Raw genomic sequence first — 21,910 nt, forward strand, 5'->3', positions numbered from 1 at the left:
AGGTGGTGGACACCATTGCCATTCTAAGAGAGCAAGGGATGTGTCCATGGTGAGTTCCAGAACATCTTTTTCTAGAAAAATAGCACTGCCAGAAACTGCAGGCTGCGCTCCCTCCCTGCACCCTGTACTTCATCAGCCACCACTGGACATTTTGCTAGTTCAGTTTAAACATGGCTCGCTTCCACTTTCTATCTCATATTTTAAAAATTGCTTATGAAAACACCCTCTGGTCTCAGTCCCCCCCTCTCTAAAACGGTAATTGTATTGTACTCCGGAATGCTCTGTGCCTCAAACCACCACCCTAAAAATGACATTTGACAGTTGAAATAAACTCATTTAGGAGTAGTTAGTTCCACAGCATGTGGTTCTTCAACATATGCAGGAGGCCTGAGTTGCTTGACTGGTGTGATGAAAACCATCCATAATTCAGCGGATTTTCGCAATGGTCTGGACTGCATGCAACACTCTCCGATAAATTAAAACCCTTTAAGTGAGAAATCCTTGCTTAAGTGGCTTGCGGTAAACAAAGAAGGCAGGAGATGGCTCCGCTCGGCTTGCTCCAGTTAATTAGACCATTGGGGAGGAGCAAATGGAGCAAGCATACACCAGGAAGGTTGACAGAAATGCCCTGCAAAGCAGACGGCACTACATGGATGGAAGATGGGCAAGTCCTTCTCTGATTGGGCTGCAACACAGCCAAACTCTTTGCCCCGCAAATCAGTGAATAGCTTGGTTCACAGCCGAACCAATTCAGGTAGCTGCTCAAAACAGAGCACAGCAAAGTGAGGAAGACAGCGCTCTGGGGCTGCTTTGAAAAATTTATGCCTGGAAAACGCTGGATGGGGCCCAAAGCCCATCCCCTTGGGTTGCGGGGAGCAATTTACACTTAAGGCTTCTTGCAGGGCACTGGCTTTTGAAGCGCACCTGCTATTTGCCCTCTAGCAAACTCACAAAGACCTTGGGAGGGCAGATAGGCTTTCTGCTTGTTAAAGATGAAAGGCAAAATTCAATCCAAGTTGCTTCACAGAGCTGATTGAAGGCAGGTAAGAATACTACCTCATCAAGCTCTTCCCTCTCTGCCCACTTGCAAACTATAGAGCCAGATCCTAAGATGCAATCAAGGCAAGCAGCTCATCAGATGGCGGAATTTTTCCTGGACTGTACTACTTCAGGCCGAAGGTGGTCACTTACATGAGTCAGTTATCTTCTGCACTGAAACCCAACAAGCCCATTCACGGGAAACTAGATGGTCCAAGAGAATGGGTCAAGTCTAGCTTTATCCCCAGTGTGTTCTCTTTCCATATTTTTCATGCGGAAGCCTGAAAATGCCACCCCTTATCTGCAGTCTGAAGTAGTTCAGCCTGGAAAAGTTATAGCATGTAGTTAACCTGTTATATAGACCAGGTTTGCATCAGGGGAGCTACTCTGCTCAAGACTTTTTCTCGAGGTGGTTTAGTTTGGTCAGAATCCAGTATACACTTACCAGAAGTAAATACATAAAAAGATTGTCCAGTAGCATCTTAGAGACCAACTAAGTTTGTTCGTGGTATAAGCTTTCGTGTACATGCACGAAAAGCGTAGTGTGTATCTGAAGAAATGTGCATATATTTTATATATTTTGACTGCGTCAGACCAACACGGCTACCTCCCTGAATCCAGAATACATTACATCTGGTAAATGAGCCACCATAGCCATGAAAAATTGTATCCTGGCTTTTTAGACTCATCTGCCCACATACATACGAGAGCCAGTGTGGTGTAGTGGTTAAGAGCGGTAGTCACGTAATCTGGGAAACCGGGATCGCGTCTCCGCTCCTCCACATGCAGCTGCTGGGTGACCTTGGGCCAGTCACACTTCTGTGAAGTCTCTCAGCCCCACTCACCTCACAGAGTGTTTGTTGTGGGGGAGGAAGGGAAAGGAGAATGTTAGCCGCTTTGAGACTCTTGAAGGGGAGTGAAAGGCGGGATATCAAATCCAAACTCTTCTTCTTCTTCTTCTTCTATGTGAAACCAAAGAGCCTGATGTGAATTTTGTCCCAAAGAGCCTGATGTGAATTTTGTCACAGCTCTCCTACCCTACTGAGAAAACACAGAAGGGCTGCATTATTTAATTGTTTTAATCATTAGGTTATGAATCTCAAACTTTCAAGCGATTAATTGGAAGGGGCTGAGACTTAAGGACACACAAGTTAAGGGCAGACATTTCTTTTTTAAAACAACTTTCTTAACACCAAACGCATAGCCGTTGTGCCCTCTGATGTTCCTGGGATGGGCTGAAGTCTTATAGAATACAGCCCCTCTTGAAATTACTAACATTTGATTGGTTACTGTTCTAATACATTAATACTTGGCCAAGTATACTGATTCGTCTACAGTCAGAAGTGTATCTGAGAAGTGTCCGGGCTTCAGGTAGCATGACCAGAGCATCTGCACATGGATGAACACTTGGGGGCATGGGTTCAGACATCAGCTGCCATGTGTACAGTAGTGTCTTTTGCAGATTGCAGCTGCCTGAGGGAAGTAATAGCCACAAAACTTTTTAAACACCATGTTAAGAAACCAAATTTATTTGTAAAACAGGACCTGTATATAAAAATGCTGCACAATCAAGGTATACAAAAATACAAAATTTTTGTTTCTGATTACAATTCTAGTTGCAAGTTCAAACTCCGGAAAAGCACCTCTCTTTTCCCAGGGCTTCCGACAAGCAGGGAACACAAGCTGGTGGGACCTGTTAACGCAGGTGTTCGGATGATGTCCAAGGTGAGCCAAATCCAAGCCTCCCGTCTCGAGTGATCCTTTCTAAAACAGGTTAACGGCAGTTAACCTCAGAGGAGCTGCATATAAGTGACCCATTTTCCTTGCTTTGGGATCCAGCCTCTGTGGTTTTCAACCTGCTGAGCCCAGGTTTTCTTCCCACTGTTGTTGCCATACTCCCAGCGACCGAAGCAAACGGTGTCCAAAACCCAGCGCCATAGCAGAGCCACGGCACTTCCTCCAACAAATTAAGGCTCCTCTTATTTCTCCTCCTAAATATCCTTACAGTAACATGTAATATATACATTAAAAGAGACTTAAAGCAGTGCTCTAGTTTAAGCCTAGACTAACGCCTTGGTTCCTGCTAACACACATGCATTCAACGTTGATTCATGTCAAAACACCGAATGAAGATTTCATGGCAATAATTATGTTGGAAAAGTTAAGCGTGTTGGGTTATAGTGTTAGCAGGAACAGAGGCTAATCTAGTTTTCTAGTCTTAAAATGTACTTCCATGATTGGTTTCTGTGACCGACCGAGAAAGGATTATTCCCCCCCCCCCATTTTTTTAAACTTGTCCTGAAATTTATTGCAAGTAGTCTGAAAAGGTTTTAAGATGTCAGATGATTTATAAAAATGAAACTGAAGCATTTAGTTACACAGCAAAGACCACCAATTAATTACAGAATGCTATGTTTTCTTCAGCAGCAATTTTAAAAGGTCTGATCCTTTGAAAGGAAGCACAGAATCAAAACAGCCATTTATAATAAAAAAATTGGTGGCCATTCAACTCTACTGGGTGTCTGCACCCATTTAGCTAAGCTTATCTAGAACAATAGCTCTCTTTTTCCAAAAAAGAAAGAAAGAAAAAGATTCTCTTAAGGAGTGATCCATCCATTGAGGCATTACTTCTCTCTCTCTCTCCCCACATTTGCATTTAGTGCAATAAAGTTTAAAAATTCTGCTCTGAAATATTTAACTTTACATTAACAAAAATAGTTCTTTTAAAAAAATTGTAACAAAACGGAATATATCGCATAAACAGATCATGAAATTATTCTCTGCAATTACACTGTAAGCATTTACTATTACAATAAGCCAAACAATGGAATATTAGCATTCATTATGCAGTTTAGAGTCTCAGGAATGAAGAAAGGAATTTAACACATATAAAAATGGTCAAGTTCTTATTACTGGATAGATGAAAGCTACTTAACTCGTAATTAAGTTCTTCAGGGGGCCTCTGTGCATTTGCATTAATGGGGATTGAGCCCTGTCAAACTTTGGAAGCTTCTGGAAAGCAATGTCTATCTGTAAAGGTCCCACTCTCTGGCCTACACAAGCGGCAGGTGAGGAGTCTACAATTGTTCCAATTGGACTTCAGACTACAGGGTGAGATGTCAGGGAGAAGAGTTCTAGCCCAGCCTGACATGCTAGCATTCGACATACGGTGACTGGGCTTGTTCAAACATGTGACCTACACACACAAACACCCCTTGCTATTTAAAATGGTATAGTTCAAAAGCAGTCTTGCTACCTGACCTGCTGTATGAGAAAGCCATGTAAGGAATGCAGAGAGCACTCTCAGTTCTTTCCTACAAGAACCTTGCACTGTTAAACTGGGACATACATTTAATGGGAAGTCTGTCTACCTAGAGAAAGGGCTCTCTCTCTCTCTCTAGGAAATCCCAGTTACTTAAAGAGCTGGTGCAGCGTAAGATTTTAACCGTTGAAGGAATTTCGAGGCCCCGATCAAGCCTTTGAAAGTTAGGCTCTCAGGGATGGTCAGAAATGTTGCCTTTTAGTTTCAGAGAGCAGGTAGCAGTTTTCTCATTTCCCATCTTAGTGGTGCTAAGATCCAATCCACAGCGCTAAGATCAGAGATAAGCCTCTGTCCGCTCTCTCACAGCAAAAGGCAGCAGCCAAGATTTCCAGTTAATGTTAGTGCTATGGTGCTGAGTGCTGAGACCCCCATATAGGAGAACCAATAGCAGTAAGGGATCTTAACACATAAGCTGTCAAGTGAGTGACAGGCAGACGCAGTTTGCCCAAAATGGCCTTGCGGGTCAAATTCAGGTGGCCTAGCAGTTCCCTGCTGCTGATCTACAGGCAGGAAATGGCTGTACTGTAAACTGAACGTCCTCAACTCTTTCAATGAAGAACCCCAAGAGATATTCCCACGTGTTTTCACTATGGTAAGGGACAGCCAGACACGAACAGCAGAACTACGTCCAAGTATAGGGGCTATACCAACTTCCTAGGGACTGGAAAGATTGGAGGTGATTTAAAGTGCAATATGGGTGGAGAACAAAGGCCACTGAACCCTTCTCTCTTAGCGTTTTTTGTCTCACAACTCATGTTCTCTGGGTGGACTCTTGGATGGGGGGGGGGGCTTTGGGCTGAAGCAGTTATTGGAGGGGGGAGCATCAACATCCTTCCGCAAGCCAGTGCTATGCTTCAAATACCCCACTTCCTATATAAGCGTTTGGCGTGCTCAAGCATACGGCCTCTGCCACCACAACATGTGTCTCGCCACTCCAATAACCAAGATAGCAGCTCGATCCTTCCTTCTCGGAGTGTGGGAAAGGTAGAAAAGGACAAAAATATTGCTGTCTGGAAGTTTCTGAAGTATTCATGTGGCACTCAGGTACCATGAGCATTGAATGCACAGAGGCCACTTCAAGAACTGCTTTAGATACTAAGGCAGTGACATTATTCCCCACCCGCAAAAGATTTGTCTGCTCTTCCCCACCGTACTCCACTAATAACCAAACGTACAATGAAAACCAAGACCAAGAAATGGTTCTAACCGTAAAGAGAAACTTAAATGACTTACAGTACTTAATTTTTCTTTTTGTGTATAGTTGTGTATGGTCTCTCTCTCCATGTAGTCACGGAGGAACAGTAATGTATATATCTGAGGCCGAGCTTTCGAAGCCTGCTGTCCAACTGCTTATTTAAAGAGTTTGCGTAGTTCAAAGGAACAATGATGTGCAAAGGGCGATACTGAACTCAAGGGGAAATGATAAGGTGAAAGAGGACAAAAATTGCATAATATAAAACTCATCCTCCCTCATATGCCTTTAGTTTGTCCTTCACAGATTCAGGGGCTGTCTCAATATCTAAATACCTGAGGAGTTGGTTAGGTTTTCTTAAAAATGTGTTAGATATAAATTGTCTAATGTGTTAATGAGGAAAAAAACTGGATTAAGTTGAACTTACTGGATCTTATTAGCATCCCATTGCGAAAAAGCAAGCAAAATCCAACATGATTAATGTATTATTCATCCCAGTTCTTTTTTTTAAAAAAAAAATCTATGAAGGATTTCCCCCTCCAGAACAGTCATTATCCATTGAGTTTCAAAGATTTATGCTCATTAAAATAACCACGAGGGAAAATTACTTGACCCACTTACGTTATTCCAAATAGGCAATCTTACACGATTCTTTTAAAATATTATGGAATCCTTCTCCAACTTGTGAAATATCTTAATCGGATTACAATCATAGCTCTGCCACAAACCACAATGGTTTAGAATTTGAAATGGAACAATGATAAAAGTTGCTTGTAAAAGCCACCCGTATGAAAAGAGTACATGTTTCACAAAAATAATCATTAAAAAAGTATTAAATCCCTGTTCCTTTTCTCTGATTTTGGCTGCTTTTTAAATAATATATATATATATATATAGATATATATAGAGAGATAGATAAGATAAGATAAGATAGATATTGTTTTGGAATGTTGATGGTTTCCATCATGGCTGACCAGCTTCAAGAAGAACTTGCTCAAGAGGCCTGGAAAATATAAATAAGTCATAAATGAAGTTAGGAAATGATTAAAAAAAGACGCTGATGTTTACAGGCAGAAAAGCACCATCATAACCAGCACAGTAATTCTGAAAAGTTATCTGCATTTGAAATTCAAGCCGGCAAAATTTAATGTAGTGCATTAATTTACTAAAGAATGGGGAGTGGGGATGTTGGTTTTTGCAACAGAATATCCTCAAGAAAATGTGCATACAGAAGTCTCGCTACATGGAGGTTCTTAGGAAATTCTACGATGTTTCATTAATTAATTGTGTTGGTAACTTATAGTGTGCTGTGTAATTACCAGGCATTTAATTTAATAATGCTTGTCTGATTTCCCCTAGTATTCTGATATTAAAAAGTGAAACATTAATTCTGGGAAGCCTCCTTTAAAAATACAAAAATACAAAGATGCCTTTGCGGAGTTCTTTTGAAACTTTAGCAATCGACACCACTAACGTAAAGGAAGCATAATACTGTACAAAATTCTCAGCAGGCGGAATATTCCAACGGTGGGGAGAGGTGATGGCACATACCTGGCTTTCTGCTTTCGGTGTTGCTATGACTTACCGGGAGGAAAAGGGGCAAGGTAGGGGCGCAGTGCAAACACCAGCAGGGGGCACTGGACTGCCTCTGCCAGTGCATTTGCACCATGCTGAACCTCACTGGTGATGGAAAATCAAGTAAACGCTGCTGTCCCTTCCTGCTGACCAGGGACCTGCATCAAAACTATGGTTTTATTCTAAGGGATACAGACAGTCAGACTGGCTCATACTTTCATCTAGGGTGTGAATGTCCAACAATACAGGAGTTTGGGGAAATGGTTGCTTTTTACTACCAGAATTTTCTCCAGATTAGTCTACTGCAGGTAACTCCCAAAGCTATGCTTCCTCAACATTTTGAACCCAATGACCATGGATTCCTGCATATACCTAATTAAGCAATCACATACAGCAAAAAAGTTTTGTATAGCACATATTCTAAAGCATCCAAACAATCATCTAAATGCCAGTGGCTGAATAAAAACTGGGAGACATATGTACAAACTTAATCAATGAGGAATCCTGGTTTTAAAGAGATATTATGGTACCATGGTTTCTGTTTGTTTTCTATATGCAAGCCCTTCAAACTCCTAATCAAATTTCAATAAAGTACAAATGCCCATCTTATGCTGATACACATGTCATATACAATATATATATAAACACCCTATGGTGTTTGTGGAAGGGGGTTTATTGGTTTGCTTTTATTATGCATTTTGTGTTCTTGCTTTGTATTTTTTATGTTGTGAACCACACTGTGATCTTCAGATGAAGGATGGCATACCAATTAAATTAATAATAATATAGTTAGTGAGCTAGTTCTCCCAAAGCACAATATAATAAGGATAGTAATCAGTGAGTTTCTTAATTCCTTTAGTAACCTTGCTGTGTTGTGCATGTATAGAGTTGAGTTTGAGTTTCTTTTTAACTCTGTTTCAAAATAAAATTACATTAAAGTCACACACACACACACACACTTTTTGGAAATGATATTGTTCGTATATGCTTCTTTTTTCAAGCCATAGCAAAGGCCAGGATCCAAAGGTCTACTTTTCATGTCTGGTGGTGTTTAAAAACAACAACACCTCAGAGTTTCAAAAACGGTTTGCCACAAATTATGGTGGAGCTGCTCTTCAGCAAGCAGAAGACTGCATAGCTCTTTTCTGTGCAGAACCAGTTCTCAGAATCCTGCTCAAAGTTAAAAACAATTCATTTTAACAAACTTGGTGAGCCACGAATTAGGGACACCAGAAAGCTCTTCAGGAATCAAAATTCAGTCAACAGCCTATAAAAAACCCACCTTTAGAATTATAAAATTTAAAAAGTTCATCACCCTAGCATTTTGGAAAGATGCTCAGGTGCCTGCTTTGGTTGAATGATTAGATCAGTTTCTCTACTATATGAACGAAGTGGATCCAAACAAAACAAACTACATGTTTCAAATGCCACAGGCTCTCACAATCTCAGAAGGCTCTGGAAAGCATTTTGCTTGTCTATCAACTGAGAATTTACTAAAGCCTACTTCAGATTTGTATGTGGCTCTTCATTCGGTGAGCTAAGCTTGGCTTATGTGCTGTTGATCCCATTTTATCCTCACAACCCCATGAGGCAAGTTAGGCTGAGAGAGTGCAGCTTCGTGACAGAGCTGGTTGTGTTCCTGATCCAAAGCTCACACCCTGTCCACGACACGATACGGAACCACACGGTCTGTGATACACAACCATGTGACGGAAACAATTTGAACACTTCCCTGCTTCCTCAGCTTTCTGCTTTTGCACAGGTGTGTGGGGAAATCCGCCCTGTTGCTTGGCAGCAACGGAAGCCATCAACATGCGTTCTGTGGGAAGTCATCACTTGGTAAATGGTCAGCTGCATTCAGTCTTTGCTTTGTGAGCCAGTGTGGTGTAGTGGTTAAGAGCGGTAGTCACGTAATCTGAGAAACCGGGTTCGTGTCTCCGCTCCTCCACATGCAACTGCTGGGTGATCTTGTACTAGTCACACTTCTGTGAAGTCTCTCAGCCCCACTCACCTCACAGAGTGTTTGTTGTGGGGGAGGAAGGGAAAGGAGAATGTTAGCCGCTTTGAGACTCCTGAAGGGGAGTGAAAGGCGGGATATCAAATCCAAACTCTTCTTCTTATTATTATTATATGGATAACTTCATTCAGGTGCCTAAGTCAGATCAAGGGGGAATCTGCCTTCATGCGTCAACGACAAACATTAATAAAACGTGCAAGTGAAAAACAACAACTAGCCAAGTGCAATGGAAAATCCACTGGTCTGGTTGTGAAAAGGTGCCTTATAAATAGTTAAGTTAAATAAATAAATAAAATAGCTACAAAATATATGTAGGCCTAATCAGTGCTTTTCCCCCTTAAAAAATGTTTAGGGTACTCTCATTTTGGCTGCTCCCGCTCTCCTCGCACCCTTCCTCCCCCCCCCAAACCCTGGACGAGGGACCCGAGGTGGCGGCGCTGAGAGGACGGGAAGACCCCCAGCAGCAGTGGGGTCGGCTTGAGCGAGTAGGGGCAAGCGCTCAGCGGCTTGAGCGAGGAGGAGCAGCGCCAGCGCCTCCACTACGGCCACCCCAGACTCCCCTCCCCTGGCACCAGCGGGGAGAATGACAGAGCTCCAGTCCACGCTGCTACTGCGGAGACAGCTGGCATATCGGTCCGTCGGTTGGGGCAACGCAAAAAGTTTAGGGGTATGTGTACCCGCTGCGTACCCCCAGAAAGAAAGCAGTGGGTCTAATTCTGATGACAGAGAATCTACTACAGTGCGGCTTATGCTTTTTTCCATTTGCATGAGAACCATAGTATGCATGTACCAACACCTATAATAAGTATTACGTCTGTTAATAGCCCAGCTTCTTTCTTTTCTTTTTGGCCTTTTTATCTTTAATAATTGAAAATAACCAATCTTCCCCTTAAAATAAAAGTATGACATTTTAAAATTTTATCTAGTATTATCTAAAAAGCCCTGAAAAAAATTATTCCTGGGTAATATTGTATATATTTATGTGCTTGTGTACATAATATATACATACACAGACACTTTTTAAAAACTTAGTCAGTTTTAACACAATTTGTATAAACAATCAATCTGATCACATCGTAAACATAAGAATCTTACTTTTCCTGCAGTTTCCTTGAATCTTTTAACCCAATTATACATTTTGCCTAAGGATCCCACCAGTGCATTAATTGTTTTTACTACAAAGTACCAGTAGAGATAATTTTTCAGAACAGTGCATATTTAGAACATAGATTCATAAGCATAATTGAAAAATGTATGCTGCACTGACACTAAAAACTTTTCTACTGCACTGGTTTTCCGTCTTTGGCACAATAAACAGAGATTTGATTGATACGAGAATGAAGGTCTGAAAAATTAGACATATTAGTTAAACTTTTCCAATGTGGATATATATTGTGTGATTTTTCTCTCTGGCTGAACCTAGATAAACCAACAAGCTGCACTAGGTTTGTTTGTACAAAGCTGTGTGCCCAATTAATAGCCCAGCTTCTGACAGCACAGTTCTAGATGTGGTAGCGACAGCATTTTTTGGAAGGATGCTACAGTGCCCTGATCACCATGGGTCACGGTTGGGCCTCTGAGTTTATCTGCACGCTGCTTCCCTCTCCCTCTTTTCACAGCAGCAGAAACAGCAGGGTTGAGGCTTGGGATGGGGAAAAGCAGAGGAAGAGATGGGTGGAGAAGAGGAAACTGGCGAGAGCAGTGGAGGGAGCAAGACTGGGCCTGATCAAAAGAGTCTGTGGACCTGCTGATTAGACCTAGAGGCCTCTCCACTTGTTTATTTTGTCTTTTTCCTTTTTGGTGAACAAGTCAAGATCATAAAACACATTTTGATCTTGGCTTGTTTGAACTAACTCTAAGCAGTTTGGGTTTGGATGTATCAGGAAGCAAGTGCTTCTGATCTTCAGACAGCTATGCCAAGAGAAGAGAGAAAGGAGGAGCATGCAAGCCTGAGGATTGTGCAGAGTTATTTGTTGTTTAGCATTATGTCCCCTCCCCCCCCAAAAATGTTAATTTTTAGCTTCAGCTTCAAACTGTAGCAATCAGGGCTACCGAGAGGATTGGCAGGTCCCTGAGCAAACATGCGAAAGGAATATTAGAACTTCCTTGCTGAATCAGATCAAATATCTATCTAGTCAAATATTCTGTTTCCAGCCTTGATCATGCAGAAGTTCCCAGAAAGCTCAAAAGCAGAGCACCCCCTATTGCCTGCCCCCAAACATCTGGCACACTGTTATTAGAAGTTTGCAGCCTCTGCACACTTAGGTCTCATTCTGAGTTATCATTCATTACTAGTAGCCTCCGAGAAACTGAACTTTCATGAATTTATCTAATGACTTTCAGGAGGCATCTATGTTCATGTTTAATAAAGCAGCTACGTCAATGTGTTAATTGTGCTCTATGAAGAAATATCTCCCTGTGTTTGGCGTGGGCCTACTGCCAATCCGTTTTATTGCGTTCTTGTGTTCTGGGAGGCTCTCACAAGTTCATAAACATGCATTGGTGTTGCCCTCTGTTTTGAGTGCTATTCCGTGGTCACCCTACCATATTGTCTTCTGGCTAGTTCATATCCTCAGACAAATTGGTCACATGGGCGCCAGCGCATGGGCCATTTTTAGCAATTATTACACTAATTATGTTGTAGGCTTAGTTAGCCAGCAACTAGTCTTTCCTTTTCAGCTCCTTAGACCCCCTGAAGTCTAATGCATGGTTAAGACCATTGAAGAGCAAAGTGCAGGATCTTCTCCTCACTTAACGCTCATGTCAGCCTTAAAAACTATTTGTGATAGCTGTCATTTACATTGATTATATCAACTAATCTTACAAGCTAGTTTACAAATGCATTTGTATCAACTCATTTTTTGATAACTCACAGCCAAACATTAGACCTGCTTTGAGTGAAAAGGAGTGATCAAATTATGGGGAGAGGGGGGGAAATCCACAGACCCCTGCCCCATGTAAATCATGCCCACCTATGCATTTGAAAAAGAAGAGCACTGCCAACTGAGCACCGGTGAAAAGGAATCAATACAGCTTTTCCCAATGCTGGGTCCCCAGGTATGAATGACTACAAATCCCATTATCCCTGGCCATCAGCCATGCTGGTGGACATGATGGGGGTTGTAGTTCAGCAACATCTGGGGACTTGAGGTTGGAGAAACCTGGCTTAAGAGCTGGGTTAAGAGTTCTCAGTTTTTCAAGGGAGATTATAAGGGTCGCAACATCTAATTCTGAGAGGTATGAGCTCATTTGTATATGTTACTCTTGCCAAGTCAATGTATCCGGCTGCAAAAATTTGCCCCAACGTATAGTATGAACCAGCCACAAGTATTATATTGCGGCAGGGGGACGGGACATGTTGCTTCAGTATCGCTATCAATATGGAGTACATGAAATATATAATTTCTTCATACTGTTTCCTGGCTTTCTCTTATCTCCAAGAATTTCATGACTTATCAAAAAGTTACTGCATGTTAAAATGGAAAAAGGACGTGTTTGAAGTGAGGGAGCCCAAATCCACATTTCTCCACCAGGCACAATGTTGAAACACAGAAAGAATAATGACAAAGAGAGAAGAATTAGGAGAAATGTTACTTTAGCAGGTTGAAAGGAGTAACTGTATCAACTTCCTTGATGATGGAGGAATGCGTGGAAACTTAAAAAAATGAGTGTTTAAGCGTCAAAATCAGGCTGAAGTGAATTGGCTTATGTGGCTGGAAATAAACAGGGAATTGAACAAGCTGGAATCACTCCAAATCACCTCAGAATTTATCAGCCAGATATATCAGGTACCCAGAGGCAGCAAATTGGAGTGGAGGGAGGGCAAGTGACTCATAGCGATAGCCACTGTGCCTTCCAGAATCCTATTAGCAACTCAGTCTAATATCTTATTTTCCAACAAAAGGATAGTAAATGTCAAGTTAAAACCATGGACTAAGTTTTGAAACCCTACCACAAAAAGGATACCTGGGCACATAGTTATATATGTTTCATATTGACTGTTTCCCCCTCTCTATGTATACAACCCAAAGGTAATTTTGAGTACCAGTAACATCACTACTGAGAGAATTCGGTTGCGCTCTGGGGTTAGAGAAACACAGTAGAAGCATGAAGATACAGTTCCTTTCAGCTTACTTTTATGGGAGATGGTCTCAGCTGTGACAAAAACTCTGCCATCCAGGTGATAGGCAAGCTCACAAACAAAAAAAGCAGAACATCCTGAGTGACACAAACGACAAAGACTTCTCCTGAAGAAGCATAGTCAGTGAAAACAGAAAGGGACAGGAAGTACACGTGAAACTCTTGGAAGAGAGCAGCCACTTCTTCCAGAGGACCTACCATTGGCTTGAGCTCCCTGCCTTCGGCTCCAACTCCCCTGCCAGCTTCCTTCATTGCTTTTCTGCTGTTCTCCACAAATTCCTGAAAGACGGTAAGGAAAAGGTCCTCCATCATGACTCATGATCATAGAAAATCATTCTTCACTTGGGGGGCTGGGGCCCAATACTGAGCCTCATCTAAGATGGGTCACAATAGCAGCACTACTGCCAACCTATCAGCTCGAAAGCACGCCAGTGCGAGTAGATAAATAGGTAAAGGTAAACTGTGTTTCCGTGCACTCTGGCTTCTGTCACGGTGTCCCGTTGCACCAGAAGCAGTTTAGTCCTGCTGGCCACATGACCCGGAAAGCTGTCTGCGGACAAATGCTGGCTCCCTCGGCCTGAAAGCGAGAGGAGCCCTGCACCCCATAGTCGCCTTTGACTGGACTTAACCGTCCAGGGCTCTTTTACCTTTACCCTTTTACTAATGCCATGTAAGCAGATGATAAAATATTTAAGAAATGGTTCCCCCAAATGCATGTTTGGGTTGGATCTGAAACGGTTGAAGACTACAGTCTTTGGAATACTGGAGAAGATGGTGGAGAGAATTTTCCTCCCTTGATTTGTCTTCCATGCTTTTAAAGAGCTGCCAGGAGGTATGATAGGTACTTGGTTATTTTCCCCTGTGTTATGAGACCCGGGCTTCCAGATAGGGAAAACCAGTCCCTGTCAGCCAGACCACAGAACTACCACCCACTGTCCTACGGTTTTCGTGACCTCTTCCCAGTGCCAGCTGGGTTGCTTGGGCAAGAGGTGCACTCCTGATATGCTTGTTGGGTACCCTTCCTCCTCTGGTGGCCCTGGGACATTATTGCCCATGCTCTTGTAAATATAACAAGATGATGAGTTGGCTTGCAAGTAATGTCAAGCCACACTTTGGTGCTGCAGGAATAAATCTGGCACTTGTGCTCCCTTCCCTCCCTCTCTCCACATGCTCTCTGCTTTAATGATTGTTGTTTGTTTATTACACTACTATCCACTCTTCCTCCAATGAACTCAGGGTCACGTGCAAGGTTGTCCATCTCCATGTCATTCTCACAACAATCCTCTGATGTGACTGGCCTGAGACTCCCCAGGGAACTTCAGAGCCGTGTGGTGATATAAACCACTTTGTCCCCGCTCCTAACTTGACGCTCTTGAGCACTAGATTTCCATTAGTTGTGTTCTGGTTTGTGTCAAACAACAGTTTACCACAATATCCAAAGCAGAAAACCATGGTACAGTGGTACCTCGGGTTACATACACTTCAGGTTACATACGCTTCAGGTTACAGACTCCGCTAACCCAGAAATAGTACCTCGGGTTGAGAACTTTGCTTCAGGATAAGAACAGAAATTGTGCTCTGGCGGCATGGTGGCAGCAGGAGGCCCCATTAGCTAAAGTGGTGCTTTAGGTTAAGAACAGTTTCAGGTTAAGAACAGACCTCCAGAAGGAATTAAGTTCTTAACCCGAGGTACCACTGTATACTGTTTCCCTGCAAAATATGGTCGAGGGTCCAGCAAGATTCCCTAGTGCTTGCTTCTTCAGCAGAGCAAGCAGATACAGCACAGAACCCTCAAAGAAGCAACTGATTGAGTACATGGCTCTCTCCCCCATATATACTGTATATCTTTATCTTACTGGACTGTTGCCACTAGCATCTATCTATCTATCTATCTATCTATCTATCTATCTATCTATCTATCTTGCTGGACTGCCATCACAGGAAACAAGAACTGAACTTTCAAGCACTTTCCTACGTGCCAGATTTATATGCTAAGAAAACACAAATAGACAAGCCAGATGATGAAGCAAACCAGAATAGAGTTCCTCCTATCACTACTCTTAAGCTCTTTTCACTACATGATTCCTTGTATTCAGAAGCGCACCACATTCTAAAGAACTTACCATAAGAACTTTATCCATGTAGAACTCCTTCCCAGGGCTGCCATCATTATACTTGGTGTCAATGGCAAAACATAAGAAGAGGACGTCCACGACCATTTCATAAATGGATAGGAAGCAGTGAGCGACTAAGAATGCAAACAGGCAGACAATGACGAGCGGCAGCACCCACACCGTGTAGTCCCGTTGGTAGTTCAGCAGCATGATCCCTGCCAGGCCCGTGCAGCACACTATTAGAACCTGAAGAGCAGACAGAGAGCAAACACAGTTGATGAGGAATATCACAAGCTTCTCGGTGTTGCCAAGCCTCCACTTAAACCACATCTGGAGAAGAGAGGGAGATACAGAAACCCCTCTGCAGTGGCAATTGTGGTCCTTTGCCTTTCTAGAATGGGTGGTGAGATACTGCACACACACGTCATAAAATACGTATGAAACACACATGGAGATTCATTATTTACCATATTTTTCGCTCCATAAGGTTCACTGGACCACAAGGCACACCTAGTTTTTAGAGGGGGAAAATCAAGGAAAAAAAGCCTATCCGCTTCTCCCAGAGCTTCTCGGGGAAGCCCGGGTTCCCCCAGCCCCAAAGAGCAAAGAAGCCAAGACAGCCAGCGGGATCTATCCCGCTGGCTGTCTTGGCTTCTGCCATAGCCGCGTACAGCCTCCCCCGACTGTCTTGGCTTCTTTAGCCGTGCGCAGCCCCTTCGGCTGGGAGAGGCTGCATGCGGCTATGGAAATTCCCCCACCTCCCGCAAAAGCCCACAAGAGCCGCGCGCTCCTTAAAGGGTGCACGGCTCCTGCGGGCTTTTCTATGAGGAGGGAGAAGGGACTGACTGGCCGCTTCAGTCCCTTCTCCCTCCTGGAGAAAAGCCCGCAAGAGCTGCTCGGAGCTTGTGTGCGGCTCTTAGGGGCTTTTCATGCCTGCCTCCCCCCTGCATTCGCTCCATAAGGCGGACACACATTTCCCCTTACTTTTTAGGAGGAAAAACGTGCATCTTATGGAGTGAAAAATACGGTAATTTCAAAACATTTCACAAATACACACACCGAGGGGTAGCTGAAGTTGTCTCTTAACTCATACCTGTTCTAGAGAACAGCATCAAGAAAGCATACTGTGATCATTTGGGTAAAAAAATGGGTATGCATGTGTGGCAAGTATCTCAAGATGACGACTACGCTGCTCTCTGAATCATTAGATTCCTCCAATCTCTTTTCTCACTTGTAGAAGGAAAGTGCTCCTTCTCCCTAAGAATCATTAGTACACATTTTTGAAAAGTAATGGAAAGCATTTCAAAGTTTCTTTCAGAAGCATTTCCCCAAGAAATACATGTTCGTTTCATAAAAATTTATTTTCAGTGCATTTCCCGGCACAAATCTTGTTTTTTTAATGATAACTTCGTGCACAAATGGATCGTTGCATCTTACTTCAACCTGTATCTTTGCTTAAGTTGAAAAGCAGAGCTCGCCTGGTATGGGTGGCAGTGTTTCACTGACATTAACGGAGAGTGTTCTGCAGAGCTAATGTCAGCATTTCCCATCATTCTTTTATTTTCAGCCATCTGAAAAACGTGTTCTCCCTGCCTCGAGGGAGACCTTCATGGTACATGTCAAATCCATTCTAAGCAAACCTCACTGTGCACTCCAGTCTCCCTAAGGCCATTATATCTAATTATGCGCTCACTCCTACCGCGACTTATTGATTTGTTTATTTGGGGGATTACAAAGTCTCCGCTTGGAAGTTGGGTTGGTTGCAGTATGAATTAATGCACAGAGAGCAGGAGGGAAGGAATTCATAAGCAGGACCCTGATGCCATGAGGTGGCGGTAGACATATTTGTCTTTGAAGACTGGTGCAAAGAGCACTGCAGTCAAAGAAAACGTGCTTTGAAACAGGAAGAAAAAAAACAAAAACGGTTTGTTCGTGGGTTACCTAGCAGCAAAAGTTAAGATCAAAACTGAACCATCTGGGACTTCAGAAAGAGACGTCTTGGAGTCAAGGGCCAAATCATAAGCTTTCAAATATTTAGAAAAATAAAAGCTCCTTTTTGCTCCTCAACATGGATAATGCCTGCATTCCTATAGTCATTCATCCTGGCTAGTTCCTCCTAGCTACATCCACTGAAATGGTCAGATTGGCTCATCCTTTGGTTTTTCTTCCAAGAGGAAAGTGAAATCGTAAGAACAGTAGCTGGGTTGAGCGAATGCCATGATTCTGCAAAAGTACAGGATGTGGTCTCAGGTGAAGAATTCAGCTTCCTAAGAATCTCAGTCTGCAATTAACTGCCCACCCCCCGTCAGAATTATCAGAATTTCTTCCCCCCCACTTTGGGCTCGACTGAGCAACTGCATGGTGTTTCTCTTTCTGGATTTTAATTGTTTGATTGGTGATGATTTGTTTCACTGTTGTTTGTTGTTAACCACCTTGACTATTACTCTGGTAGGCAAGAGGAAAAGGAGAACTCTGCTTACAAGCAAGTACCAGTGTTACCCTCTGGGCACAGAGTACACACTGCCCAGCAGTGTGCAAGAGAAAGAGACGGTTTGAGGAGAACTTCCATTTTTCGCACAGCCCTACCTTTCCTAGAAAGAGCATGAAGTCTCCCACTGTGTTTATGGCAGCCACTCGCAGAGCGTTCTCCACTAGTATCACAAAGGCATCCTTTGCTGAGGTGCAGAAGTTGGTGCTGTTGATAGCTGTGGCTGTATATGCATTCTGGGGAAAGAGAGGCAGAATGCCCTTTGGTTAGGTTTTCTTCCATTCAAACTCCCCGACATCTAAGACCTTCATAGACATTAACGTGAGTTTTTGACGGATACAACCCTTCACTTAGTCACCATCATAGCAAACAGTGAAGGTCTGTGCAAGATCTGATGAACAGACCAAAAAGATAATCTAGATAATCTGGGGAGGGGGGGTTATTATCTGGCCCTTCCTGCACATAGAACAGGATGCAACATGCCAGGTTCACCATTAAATTGTCCATTAAACACCCACCCACCTCCATGTTTCTATCAAAGGAAACTTGTGTATGATATAGTTTGTCCACTGCAATTCATTGTGGGTGTCCTGCAAATGAGGACAATCCGCAAATGCTCACTTTCTAAAATGCCCGGTGTTTTAAGATTTTCACTCTTATTGCAAGGCGTACACACTGTAATAGACCCATGTTTAACCATTGCACAAAATGTGCTTTAGCTCATAGGCAACAGTTTCATGATGGTTTCTCCTCCAAAACATTAGACTTGCTCTTCTTTACAGCCAAGGAACCTCTGAGAGACTACAACGCACTTTAATTTCAGCAGAGATTCTTGAAGTCCGTAACTGCATTCAAACGTTAGCATACCATTCAGCATCTTTCAGTTTAGAGCCGATTGCTAGAAGGTTGAAGTTAGACTTTCCAGCCTTTGAAAAGGAATGGCAGGGAAATATAAATTCTTACCTGATTTAGGTAAGTCAGGCACTTTTCTAAACACCAAAGGCAGCAAATGCAGGCTTTCAACATACATCTAGCGCAGGCATTTTCCTAAGATGGGGAGAACAGCAACAACAAAACGGAAATAATAATCAGAGAAAACCTTTAATTGCATTAAGTGTCAGGGCGTGGGTTGGTATCTAAATGGTAAGTAGTTTCATATACAAGTCTCAATTTACACATACAGTGGTGCCCCGCAAGACGAATGCCTCGCAAGACGGAAAACTCACTAGACGAAAGAGTTTTCCGTTTTGGAGGTGCTTCGCAAAACGAATTTCCTATGGGCTTGCTTCGCAAGACGACAATGTCTTGCGAGTTCCTGCTGTTTTTTTCCCTTTCCCCCCTTTTTCTAAGCCGCTAAGCCGCTTATCAGCTGATCCAATCAGCAGATAAGCCGCTAAAAGTCGCTAATAGCGCTAATCCTCTAATCCGTCAATGGGCTTGCTTCGCAAGACGAAAAAACCACTAGACGAAGAGAATCACAGAACGGATTCTTTTCGTCTTGCGAGGCACCACTGTATGCTTCCTCTATAATTGCTCCTGTAATTGGTGGTCACATAAGACCAAGTCAAACATTCAAAAAAACCTTCTTTCTCCCGCCATGAGGGAGAGAAATCATGTGGAAGATGGAATCAGGCAAAGAAACTTAAGTGTAATCCAGGTAGTACACGGAGACGTTAACCGCTATTTCCACAGTTGTGATGACAAAAGTTATTCCTGCAATTGTGGAAATGGCCCTCTCTGTGTCTAGCCTGGTTCATGCTGAGACACCATCACTCCAGAGGAAGAACTGTGCAGTGGAAAAAGTGGTTGGTGGTCATGCCTGAATCAACCCACAGATCATACGGGACAAGCTTTGAGGCCCACCCTCCTCATTATCTAGACTCTTGTAGTGGCCAAGAATCTCACCATCCACTTTCCTGTATAAAGTCATGAAGAAAGCTTGCCAAAAGCTCTCAAAAGTCTGGCTTCATTTCTTTATCCACAACCTGAAAATTCTGTCGTGTTGATAAGAACATTGAGATCCCTCCTTTGTATCTGAAATGGCCAGCCACATCATACTGTGACACAGCCTTTATTTTCGACAACCGCTTTTTGAACAGGCTGAGCTTTAAATCATTACAGAAGTCTAAAAAGGTAGCACAAGAGTTTCCGCCAACATCTGGACCAATGTTTCCCAAACTCGGGTCTCCAGCCGTTTTTGGACTGCAATTCCCATCATCCCTGATCACTGCTCCTGCTAGCTAGGGATGCTGGGAGTCCAAAAACAGCTGGAGACCTAAGTTTGGGAAACACTGATCTTGACTATTAAATTGTCCAAATGACATTCTAAAGATATCTATTTACATTTTTCATCTGTCAGTTCCACCAATGGCCCACACTTCTACAGCAAAGTGTTCCCCTTACTTTTCCTTTGACTTGGGTATGAATATACATGAGTATCATCCGTGGAATCTTCACTAAGGTAATAATGAAAGACCCTTTAGCCACAGTTCCTAGGTGGTAACAGATCAAGCGATTGACAGACGCCAGAATAGGTGTGAATGGCAGATTCCGTTTTTCTCTGTAGAGAGAAATTAAAAAATACAAAAACAGTGACAACGGATAGCATCAGCAGACAAAAACAGGTAGCAACAGTGTTACTCAGAGGCCAACCTTAGATGTGAAGGACCCTACAATGGTAGTTCTGTAGTGAGTCTCAGCAATCATTAAGACCTCTGTCCATAAAGCCCAAAAAACAAAGAGACTAAAGGGATTCTTGATTAAGAAGGCAGAACTATCTAGTAACGCGTCTTGTCTATTACAGCGTTAACTGATATCATGTGTTTTCTAGTTCAAATTAATTTTTTACATATCGCATTATGGCAGCCCCTTGCTGGCTTTGAGATGGCTATGAAGTTCTGCTTCATTAGCAGAAAATAAGATTTTGATTTCACACAGAACTGATCCGATCGTCTCCATATACTATGGCAGACAAAATGATGGCACCAATTTCGTAAAAGTATCAAAAGACACAAACCAAGCTAACCAGGATCTGAAACCAGGATTTTAGAGCCTGGTTAGTAAACTGAGATCAAACCACAGTTTCCCCATTCAGATGTAGCAGGAAACTGTGATTTAGATTATCCACAACAGAAGCACATCATTTATTAAGCTGAGATTTTCCATCTGGCTGTTAAAGGAGATCCAGGTGTGTCATGATCTTACTGAAGGAGTGAAATTGATTCAAAGAACCGATATGTGTGTTTAGCTATCTAGACCAAAACAATCAGAGTGTCAGGTTATACATATTATGGGGCTAAAATAAACCAACAGTTTAGATCAGTTTTTCCCAAACTTGGGTCTCCAGTTGTTGTTGGACCACAACTCCCATCATCCCTGCCCACTGGTCCTGCTAGCTAGGGATGCTGGGAGGTGTAGTCTAAAAACAGCTGGCGACCCAAGTTTGGGAAACACTGGTTTAGATGAAAGACAAACCTATCCACTTCAAATTAAACCACTAGTACGCTTGGGTAAAAATCCTACAAACCGGACACTAGTTTTCACCTGTGCTTAAAACATCTCATGCGGTCTTTATCCTCTGCTCTGCCTCTTTGCTCCTCCTTTCAGACAGGACTGCAATTCATTTCTTAAAAACATAGCTTTAAGAGTTACGCAAGTATTCTTGATGAACACACACAAAAAGTCCCTGACAGAAATAGCAAAGAACATGCAAAACTTGGGTTATTTACAAACAGGCCTGTAAATGAACAACGGCCGATTTCAAGAGAGAGAGAAGCTTAAGGCATGGGTAGGCAAACTAAGGCCCAGGGCTGGATCCGGCCCAATCGCCTTCTAAATCTGGCCTGTGGATGGTCTGGGAATCAGCATGCTTTTACATGAGTAGAATGTGCCCATTTATTTAAAATGCATCTCTGGGTCATTTGTGGGGTCTGCCTGGTGTTTTTACATTAGCAGAATATGTGCTTTTGTTTCAAATGCATCTCTGGGTTATTTGTGGGGCATAGGAATTCGTTCATTCCCCCCC

General features: G+C 42.7%; 1 protein-coding gene and 1 long non-coding RNA gene across 3 annotated transcripts in view; one reads left to right on the forward strand and one right to left on the reverse strand.

The window, feature by feature from the left end:
* Positions 1–2,551: 2,551 nt before the first annotated feature.
* Positions 2,552–21,910, reverse strand: part of SLC44A1 (solute carrier family 44 member 1) — an 89,119-nt gene continuing 69,760 nt past the window's right edge. Inside the window, exons 11-16 of one of the 2 annotated variants that reach the window (XM_082204804.1) lie at positions 20,290–20,446; positions 18,850–18,933; positions 17,985–18,122; positions 15,408–15,644; positions 13,483–13,563; positions 2,552–6,555 (exon numbers count right to left, since the gene is read on the reverse strand). In XM_082204804.1, coding sequence (XP_082060930.1) covers positions 6,547–6,555; positions 13,483–13,563; positions 15,408–15,644; positions 17,985–18,122; positions 18,850–18,933; positions 20,290–20,446 — 706 coding nt within the window. In that variant the 3' untranslated portion in view covers positions 2,552–6,546. Of the gene's footprint in view, positions 6,556–13,258; positions 13,564–15,407; positions 15,645–17,984; positions 18,123–18,849; positions 18,934–20,289; positions 20,447–21,910 lie in introns of those variants that run through there. The other variant, XM_082204803.1, reaches the window with a different exon arrangement.
* LOC309522208 lies at positions 9,257–11,137 on the forward strand. The gene is made up of 2 exons (XR_014214980.1): positions 9,257–9,610; positions 9,641–11,137. It is a non-coding gene; the product is annotated as an uncharacterized lncRNA (long non-coding RNA).

This window comes from Podarcis vaucheri (genome assembly GCF_965113315.1).
Source record: "Podarcis vaucheri genome assembly, chromosome: 17".
Taxonomy (NCBI): Eukaryota; Metazoa; Chordata; class Lepidosauria; order Squamata; family Lacertidae; genus Podarcis; species Podarcis vaucheri.